At 43.3% G+C, this 10673-nt stretch overlaps 1 protein-coding gene and 1 long non-coding RNA gene across 2 annotated transcripts; one reads left to right on the top strand and one right to left on the bottom strand.

Annotated features, from left to right (window-relative positions):
* The first annotated feature begins 4865 nt into the window (after positions 1-4865).
* Positions 4866-6778, top strand: LOC134180622 (uncharacterized). The gene is made up of 3 exons (XR_009970020.1): positions 4866-5039; positions 5095-5181; positions 6529-6778. It is a non-coding gene; the product is annotated as an uncharacterized LOC134180622 (long non-coding RNA).
* A 1193-nt stretch (positions 6779-7971) lies between these two features.
* LOC134179276 (uncharacterized) lies at positions 7972-8657 on the bottom strand. The gene is made up of 2 exons (XM_062646134.1): positions 8622-8657; positions 7972-8572 (listed from the first exon to the last, which is right to left on the bottom strand). Exons 1-2 carry the CDS (start codon positions 8655-8657, stop codon positions 8078-8080), a joined length of 531 nt encoding a protein of 176 aa, XP_062502118.1. The 3' UTR covers positions 7972-8077.
* Between the last annotated feature and the right edge of the window lie 2016 nt (positions 8658-10673).

Here is a 10673-nt window from a genome sequence, read left to right as displayed (position 1 = left end):
CCTAACGTTCTGATGTATTACAGTGTCGTTTCAGTGTTTGGTTATCTTATCTGTGGTATGACTTTTTCTTAATTAATTAATTAATCTATTTGTTCTGCAACAGCTAAAGGAGGCGGATTGTGATAGTCTTCTAGACAGAAATTGGCAATTCTATACAATTCTAGATACCCAAATGGAAATATGCTGTTTGCATAATGTTAGAACGTGTCCGCACTAAACTATGCTGCAGTGAAAGTTGTTTAGCTTAGATCTAAACGTATTTGCAACGTAGCGTGGCTGCATTGGCACTAAACATGTTTATCATAGAGCTGGGACCAAATCATGATTAGTTTGGCGTTAGTGCACTAACGCCACTGGCTCATACCGGTCCATCCCGAATGTCACAGCAGGTCCCGTACGTGAGAAAGCTAAGTGCGGGCGCCCTCAACTAGACGTGTTTAGATTCTAGACAAGTTTTTCCAAACTAGTTTAGTGCGGACACAGTCTTATTTGTCTAGCTAGTTATAAATTAGCAGTGTACACCAAACACCATACACAGAAATGCTGCAGCTACATGTTTTTTAGAGCACGTAATTATAACATTACGTAAACAATAGCACAAATTTGAAATAGCGTAAAACGTTAGCGTAAGAAACAACAGTACTCGGTCGTTTGTTTACAACAGTTGATGTTCGTTGAGTGCTTGCATGATTAGAGTTCTTGTCTTCTCATTTTTTCGATGCAACGTTTTCTGCTGCATCTAAATTATAAAAAAATTAGTTCTACGTAAACCGGTCAGAAAGAAGACGTTGCATTCTTACTGCAGCTGAGCTCTGACAAACTGGAAGAGAAAGAAATTGTATCGACCGCAAGAGGGGTCCCAACGGCGGCACCGTGGAGTTGTATTGCAAAACTCGAGCACATTTCCGGAAGCACGTACTCGTGAATGTCGAGACATATTCGGCCACTATCGCCTGTTCCGTCTAGGTTGACTTTGTGGTAATGCAATGAGTATCGATCGAGTGGTACGAGGTAATTGGCGGGGTCCGACGTACAGACAGCCGCCACCATAATGTCGTGAAGCCCGGTCTCGAACATTTCGTACAAGAAACCGAGGAAGGCGTTCACACTCGAATGTTGAACGACAGGCAGATCGAGGATACCGATAGCCACGCCGCCATTGGCGTTTGACGGATCTAAGTACAGCGAGTATTCAGTTGAGCGTTTACGTCTGCGGTAGGTACCAATCGACTGGGCGACATGACCGAGGTTCGGTCTAATGATAGAAAATCCCGACGGCTGCATTTCAGTGATTTGAAGGTCGTACGAGCACTTGTTCGACATTTTCTTTTTCAGCAGTGGAAATCCGAGCGTTTGTTGCTCGCACGACGGGTTTGACGTTTCGAAATTTGATGAAGAGGAAGTTGGTCGTATCTCCCAGTTAACAAGACCGCAAGCGTCGTTACGAATGCCACAGTCTCCGCTGCTTAAGTCTGTGACACACTGAAAGCTTGTGGGATGACTTAGTTTGCAGACATTGTAGGTACCAAAGTCTACTAAAGCGAGAAGAAGCGGTACGTTGCCGGTGTCGAACTGTAGCGTGACTTTGAAACTTTGACATTCTCTCGGAAATGTTTTCACGTCGTTAAGTCGTATACAAACTCGCTGAGTTACTCGAGTAGATTCTTTCACGGCAACGTAGAGTTTACTAGACCAGGAAGTGTGTTGCAAATTGCCTCCTAAATCCGTATAGCAGGTAATTGTTTTGATACCGACGAGATAGGAACGCTGGTCTCCCAATTTGAAACGAAATTTCATGAACGTGTTATCCTTACTGGGCATGAGCAGCGGTGACTGTATTAATTGGGTTCCGGTAACAGCGATAGTAGGGTTGACACCGCGCAGAGCCGTCAAAGAACCTGAACAATACACAAAGAGAACAATGTCGTTAGTTTCTTTGCTAAACGAAAATGATACCGTCGGGTAGACTAACTGAGTTACAGCTATCATAACGAAGGAACGGCGGACACTGTAACATGACCATCAACACTTTTATGAGCTCTGTTGCTATAACAGTTTATTTTGTACACCTAATTAAGAACGTGAGCTACCGGACACACGTGTGCAGGCGCGCGACACACACACACACACACACACACACACACACACACACACACACCATCTTTTCGGTACGTACTGTCTTCTCATACTGTAATGAAGAATGGCACCGCGAAGAATAATTGAACACGTGAAGTTCAGACACATGCAGCTGTGACGTGGACACAGGTGCATGCAGTCAGCTCTAATATGCGTACTATGTGTTATAGCTAGACCATCTTTACTTACTTACCTGATGTTTCAGTGGTTACTGCAGATGACAACAACGGAGAAACGAGGAGACACGCTAGGAGTAAAAACATCATGATGCCGCTGAGAGATGACTGAGTCGATGACTGCCGGTGTATGAAGGATGTCTGAAGGATTAATTATAGTGCACATGCAATCTATTTTAGATTGCAGCGGCTTGTCCCTATTTTGTGCTTTCGTGCTACTTCTCGTTGAGTCGTCAGGGAAACCGACTTCAAAGTAAACTCATTAGGGTAGGACTGCCGTTTATTTTTGTACAGGTATATCTGTGGTGTAGAGTTTTGCTCGGTAACGAATCTTGGAATGTCTACAACTACTGCACATACAATTTTTAGAAACACACGCATGCTTAGAGGGCTATACGTCTCGGAGCTTAGCCTTTTGCGAGCGGTATTTCAAAGACCTGCAGATCCGATATCGAAACGTAATTTCTCTCAAATCGCCTGTGAAGAACGTCTACGTGCGCGGTTTAGAGATAAACATACTATATCTCTAGGATAACATGTGCATGCATGCGTTGTTACCTAATAGGTTGCATTAGAGCTGAAGGGAAGAAACCTTCTAGCGGCACTACTATGGATGTTGAACGTCGTGATTGTACCGGTGTAACCGCGTACTATTTATCTTTACACATTCGAGCTGCTTGGGTCATTACGCTACTCGAGAGTGCACCAGAATTATAACGGTCGATAAGGCGGTTTCCAACTTAATCTTGCAAATTAATAGTTTTTGAGCTCCGCTAGACTCTAGATAATTAGGTTGCGCTGGGTTTTGCATAGATTGTTTCTCACGCAAGCTGTGCACACGCTTTGTGCGTGTTTAGAGATTCGGGACGTAGCCACAGGTCCCATTGGTCCGGTTTCATTCGGACCACTTTTTAATATTTGCGCTTTTACTAAGGCACCATTCCCAAAACTTCGGAAGTTGGGTATAGCTGATTAAATAAATTTTATCTAATCACTCTGGATATCAAATGAATGCCTGCAGCCCCGCAGATCAGAACGCATACAGCTCGCATACCATGTTCATTCTAACTGGGTTCATTTAAAATAGCGGATAAAGTGTTGAAACAGGTGGTACTGTCGCCTCTCACTATAGGCCTTAGCATCCCATGAACTTTTTGTTTCCTATAAGAGAACTTTTGGGAAGTATCTAACCCTGTATATGTGCATGCTGTACTCTGCATCTCTATAGTCAAAATGTTGTGTTCTGTCACCATGTATAGCGTCACTGCTGTCAAGCTTTACAACACAGAATCAAGTTTAGTAACCACGTTGCGAATGGATTCCTATGACTTCTAGCGTTCTGCATGACTTCGTTTTGAACGAGTAGTACTGTACTCTGAGGATCTTGCTCTGAGTCTCTCCATAGATGTAAGAAATTGATTTACAGATAGAAAGATATTGGATAGAGTTTTTAAAAAAGTTTACTTTCTCTCAAGTTAATTTTATAATTCTAATCCAGTAACCTAAAACGTTTACCAAAGTTGGGTTTGAGGCCATGCAGTGCCATATGCTTGCACTACCACCAACACGTGACCGACAGACTTGATTTGAAGCCTATATAGATATATAGATATTCTAAATAACTATATATCACAAAATGAAGCAAGAATTGACCAGATTCCTTAAATTTCATCCTCGTAGCATGGGCTAGGCCGGGCTATAACCCCATCATTTGTAAGCGTGATCATAAAAATTGTGGACTGTAAATACGTGTGATGATCAAAGCTGTATATAGTATATACACCACCCTTTTTCCAGTCTGAATCTGCTACTGATTCTACCCTATCAGTCAATTAGAAGCCCATAAAAGTGGGCGTGTCTATAAAGTGGGCGTGTCACGTAGCCCCCTTTTCTAGAGGTGACGCTACGCTCCTGCTTCATGAAATATCATGTTCGATTTTCATATAGATGTACCGACAATTTGAAGACTAATTATGTCACACGAGAAAAGACTTCTTGTATGTTTGTTTGCGCATGAGCATCTGTGCCTGCTTGCAAATTTCAACTGGACCACTGCCAAACTGCCGGATACGGCACTGACTGATTGTTATCTGCTGCGTCGCATCATCACTAGTTTCAAAAGACATACAAGTTATGGGTGCGCGTTGCCTAGTAGTGGGCACTAGCTAATCTCTAACTAAAATGTTCAAGTTGTAGTGGTGCATCACAGATCTAGACACACATAAACAAACACCGAAACCTCGTCGCAGACTCGTCCACAGTCCTTCGCGATAAGCTTGCTAACTAAAAACATTTGCGGTCAGGCCAATGCGTGACAGCTAGCGCACGTGGCGTAGCAACTTTGCGCGAAGAAGGACTGAGCGCGACTCACCGCAAATCTACTCAAATACCTTGATTAATTCAAGCTGAAATTGCTCTAGCAAGCACAGATTGAACAAATCATGCTTCAAACCGTTATTTGGCATTGTGACGTCACTAGAAGATTGCTTGCAGTAACTAAATGATGTTTTAACTAATATGACTATTTTCTATTTAATATGAAAAGACAGCAAACCATTTGACACACGCATGCGCATTTCAAGTGTGGACGCTATATTCAAATATGTTGTTTTTACCATCGACTAACATACGGCGCATGACGTCACTACGAATTTCTTTCTAGCAAAGTGGTACACTCGAGCCAAAGGTGAAACGAGAGATAGGTCTTGTCGACTCTTAATTAATCAAGTTAAGCTTGTCAATCATTGCCTTGCCGTTTAGATCACGTGAACTTTGATTTTAGGTACCCGTATACGTCAGACAGGCTACTGGTTTTCTTGTATTAAAGCCGCCAGATTGACGAGATCAGCTGCATGAACGTGTCAAGCAAGTAAGCAAGCTGCATGTAGAACTTCGTATACTGGGTTAGGGATAGCATGGGCGAGTTTTCCCTTGTGACTGCCAAATCCCATTCCACAAAAATGGTTTTTGTACAGGCAGCTAATTTGTCTCATTCCACAAATGGTTTCAGTTAGTTTGTATTTCTATAGACACAATGTATTTAGCATATACTCGGTGAAAAGTGCTGTGAGTTCGTGTCGCAGTGTATTCGATTCGTGACGTCACTTCCTAATGGTCCCTGGCATGTAGCCTAATAGCCTCTCCCACACAGAAGGCGGCAAGAGAGAGAGGGGATAGCTCTTGCGACTTAATTAAAAGAAAGACACGCATGCGCTTTACCGTTCTGTTTATATATAATTAATTAATTAGGTCTATAGAGCACATTTAGTAATACAGTAAGTCTACAAAAGCAATCTTATCTATGTCGCGTTAGCATAGGACACAGACATCTTTTCTATATTTACCTGCAACACGTTGTGGCGTCTTCATGGGAGCAATGGGGCTCATGGATTCTCCAAGACTTTCGGTTTGGGCATACATGGTGGCCTTGTAGTCTACGTTTATTTAAACTCATGGTTGAGGACAGTGGACGCTCTACGCATCGGTATTACTTCATTACCCATTTCTTTCTGATCTAAGTTCAATATCAACTGCCAGTCTGGCCTCCAACCTCAACAGGAAGCTTTCTACGGCTGGCGACGCCTTAATGTTACAATGTAATAGGAAATTTGGCATCCTCTGTTTATTGCATGCCAGAATTTTATTCTAGGGAGATCCCCGAGTAATGTTTACTTTCGACTCTATTAGACAGGTTTAAATTGCAGTAGCTATTCACCCACGGTGAAAACGACCCCTATCTTTAGTATATCTAAAGACGCTATTTAATAAAGGAGAAAGATCGAAAGGTACATTGCACTAGGGTCGAGAAGCAACATCCTTCTCGGCAGCTTAGCACCGAATGCGCTTACACTGACGTCATATGATAAGTTTTAATCAATTAATTTTTGTAAACAAATACCAAGATGACAGAATTTGTTTTTCGTTGTAAGAAGACTGTAAGCTGTTACTCCTGTTTGGAATCAATTGACTCGGAGCTAAAATAGAGAAAAGAGGTTCAAACGGCCGGTGTAACGTGCCGGTGTAACGTGCCGCCGGTAACATCAGGATCCAGTAGAAATTTGTCATTTTGTGTAAAAATTTAAATAAATTTTTTGTTATTACATTATCAATTTGAAATGTTTTGCGAAAAGGGATGGCTATAAAATAGAAGATAGACTAACTGATAAGTGCTTGGTGTATAATTATAACATGCAGTTATATGAATTCTGTTTCCTAGTGGACGGTGATGTGATCAATGCTGAAGGTCAACGTCATCCAGAAGAAACTAATGTTGATGAGCATGGTTTTCTGTCGCGAGACCAGCTAGATGATTTGCGAAAAGATGCTCAAGACTATGTAAGAGAGACTGCTCGCTTTCTAGTACAGCGGTCTTTGCAAGAACTCAAGAAACACATGATAAGAAGTACAAACGCTATTAGAAAGCTGTGCTACACAGCTAATGAAAAGGCAACGTCAGAAGATGCCAATAGAAGTCCAACACAAGGTACTGCAAAAATTTAAAAAAAATGTACTCACTAGGTGGTCTAGTATTACAGTTACTTTGAATGGCTTCATCGGTGCCATTTGTTGATATGTAGAGACAGCGGCTTCTGCACATACAAATTGTATCGAGAAAGAAAGTCTTGTCAACGCAAGAGTTCCTTGTCGATCAGCTAAATGTCAGTTGCCATATGTCTGCGCGTAATTGTGTCTAGACCTGTAGTTGACACAGGGGCGTAGCGTAGGATGGGCTAGACCGGGCTATAGCCCATCATTTGTAGGCGTGGTCATAAAAATTGTGCCCTGTAAATACGTGTGAGGACCAAAGCTGTATATAGTACACACACACACACACACACACACACACACACACACACACACACACACACACACACACACACACACACACACACACACACACACACACACACACACACACACACACACACACACACACCATCCATTTTCCAGTCTGGATCTGCCACTGATTCTATTGTATCAGTAAATTACAAGCCAATAAAAATGGGCGTGTTTATGAATGTGGGCGTGTCCCATAGCATAGTGAAGTTTATCACTCCCCTTTCTGGAGGTCACGCTACGCCCCTGGTTGACAACTTGTATGTGTGACGTGCGGCACTGCTGTTGAAACTTAATACTGAAACATGGAAGTGAACCATGCATTTTCCATATGGAATCAGTTTCTCTAGAAACCAATTGTTTTTGGTGGTTTAATATGACCATTTGCGGATCTTGACGTATAGTGGTTTACAGTTAGGAAGGTCAAGGTGGTTCATGACACACACACACACACACACACACACACACACACACACACACACACACACACACACACACACACACACACACAGAGAGAGAGAGAGGGAGGGAGGGAGGGAGGGAGGGAGGGAGGGAGGGAGGGAGGGAGGGAGGGAGGGAGGGCGGGAGGGAGGGAGACGGGGAGGGAGGGCGGGAGGGAGACGGGGAGGGAGACGGGGAGGAGACGGGGAGGGAGACGGGGAGGGAGACGGGGAGGGAGACGGGGAGGGAGACGGGGAGGGAGACGGGGAGGGAGACGGAGAGAGAGACGGGGAGAGAGACGGGGAGAGAGACGGGGAGAGAGAGACAGACAGACGGACAGACAGAGACAGACTGACAGACGGACAGACAGACAGACAGACAGACGGACGGACAGACAGACAGATTTGTTTTATTGTCATCAAACGTCACTACTTACATCACTTGCTGCAGTACTAAAAGTTCTACTTTCCTACTGTTCTTCGTTTTAATTAATGAATAGAACTATGAATGGCTTTGTCCATCTCTAGCTTGTCTTGTCCATCCAAACAATTCAATGAAAGCCTAGATAGCTTTCTTAAAACAACTCTACTGTTACATTTCTGAATAATCACAGAAAATCTTCTTCTCCAATAGCTTCTAAACGCTGCTTCATTTTTCCTTCCCAGCATGTCTTTGGACTTCTTTGCAAGTTCATTTAAAAATTCCTCTGCTTTGGGTCCCCAACGACCAAAGTGTTCGAACACCAGAGGAGTAACAAAAGGCTTAGAACCATCTGGTAATGATTCTTTGCGATACTTTACTTCCTTCCTTGCCTCTCGTTTTGTTGCTGCATATCCACATGTCGTGGACGCTCCCTTGATGGTATCTTTGCTCCAGGGATGAGCCATAGCAACATCTATCTCTTTTGTTGTTCCTGAGTCTACGTCGTAAAATGTGATGTCTGGTCTATCTTCAGTGTGGATGTATCTGTGTCTTGGCTCAATCTGGTACGTAAGTTGACTAATTTAATTAGAAGCCCAGTTGGTATCAAACCGTCTCTGGGTTCAATCTTTCTAGCTGTATCGACATATCGCGCTGTAGTATTGAGGTAAGTAGAGCCGGTCGTGACTGCATGTAAGACAGTAGCTACTATCTAAATGTATGATTTGATTGATTCGACGTGTACGTCTGACTCTTGAGCGCGCATGAAGTGCGACCTGCACGTTTGGTGTTACATACGATGACGCTATAGCTGCTTCGAACCCATTACTAATTACCTATTAGATTAGAGTACGACGCTAACATTTGAGTCCTTTTAGTTAACTAATACGTCTGGTTCAGCTATGACCTCTGTAGGTATTTGGGCTATGCGAGACTCTAAGTAGGCACACCCACTGGCGCTCACGAGTCTGCTCGTGCGTCGCGTGTACGTCAGAGCCATATATATGGCTCTGGTTTACGTACTAGCCTCGCAAGCCAGGCTCTTTCGCGCAGTCGCTGCATATGAACGCGAGAAGAACAGTTGCGACATCTTGCTGACTTTTCAAATAGATTCGCATTTGTTTTTAGATAGTGACATAACTAACTCTAGCGGTCAGACGATCAGGAAGCTGTTCTAGCGAACATTGACACTAATGAATTGCATCTCTAGAATCCATACACTATTATTGCGAATTGAATGGACTGTGGAAAACTATTCGATTTACTCCCGGTATATGCAGTGGCACGTATACGTTCCTGAGAGCAATGTAAGTATATTGACCACTTTCCATGCAGTTTCATATACCGTAAATGTTCTAGAAATTGAGGCACTACTCTAACTGTAGGCTAAAATAGGCACGTTCAAAAGGTGAATCTAGTATGAGCGAAGCAAGCCTCTCTCTTGTTATGCTGAAGGATCTTGATATATAAACACAAAGAATATTGAAAAGGGTAAACTTGAATTATTGGGTGGGATATCGAAAGAACCTCCAAACTTCCTTGTAGAGTAAACTACAACAAAGGTTGTAGTTGTCTTGAAGACTTGCATCAATTTACACATAATATGATTTAGAGATACGAACACGTAGAGCACTTTAGGAAACGCAAAACTGCACGGTGTTTCGTTAATTCTCTAGAGAACGGTTTGGTAAGTAGCTTTTAGTGCTTTGGCACATCTGTGTGCTAGCTGTAGCAATTGCACTTTAATTAATTTCATTTTGTTTTGTTTAAGACTGAGTAGGGATGGCTTACAAGGTGACAGTTGGTGACGAGGTGCCCGTGGTACCAACCGAGAAAACAATGGACGACAATGTGCCCTTGGTACCAACCGAGGAAACAGTGGACGGCGATGTGCCCTTGGTACCAACCGAGAAAACAATGGGCGACGATGTTCCCGTGGTACCAACCGAGAAAACAATGGGCGACGATGTTCCCGTGGTACCAACCGAGAAAAAAATGGGCGACGATGTTCCCGTGGTACCAACCGAGAAAACAATGGGCGACGATGTTCCCGTGGTACCAAACGAGAAAACAATGGGCGACGAGGTGCCCGTGGTACCAACCGAGGAAACAGTCGGCGACAAAGTGCCCGTGGTACCAACCGAGGAAACAGTCGGCGACAAAGTGCCCGTGGTACCAACCGAGGAAACAATGGGCGACGAGGTTTCCGTGGAACCAACCGAGAAAACAATGGGCGACGAGGAGGTGACGAAGAAAGACTTGGCAAATGTAGCAAAATGCCCCGAAATATGTGTTGATTGGGAAAAACTTGCCATGCAAATTGACTCTCAATGGTTTGGTGCTGCAGAAATTAAATTGATATCTAAGACACAAAGTAGTCCATTGATGCGAACTAGAGCCATGCTAGATGAATGGCATAACCGCCGTGCTAATTCAGCTACCCTTCGCAAACTGGTAAAGGCTATCGTTACCTGTGGCTGGACGAAAGAAGCCAAAGAAATATTTTCAGACAAGTTGGTGTTGGTGGATGATGTTATCAAAGAACTGGAGGGTGATGAACAACCTCCTGGTATGTATTGAATGTTATAATTAATGAAGCACATTCAGTTCAGTAACGTATTCTTTCATCGTTTTTGCGTGAGTCACTGTCTGTCTAACTTAGAT

This window comes from Corticium candelabrum, chromosome 5 (genome assembly GCF_963422355.1).
Source record: "Corticium candelabrum chromosome 5, ooCorCand1.1, whole genome shotgun sequence".
Classification (NCBI taxonomy): Eukaryota; Metazoa; Porifera; class Homoscleromorpha; order Homosclerophorida; family Plakinidae; genus Corticium; species Corticium candelabrum.
The sequence above is the reverse complement of the archived record's forward strand: the minus strand, read 5'-3'. Positions and strand labels throughout refer to the sequence as shown.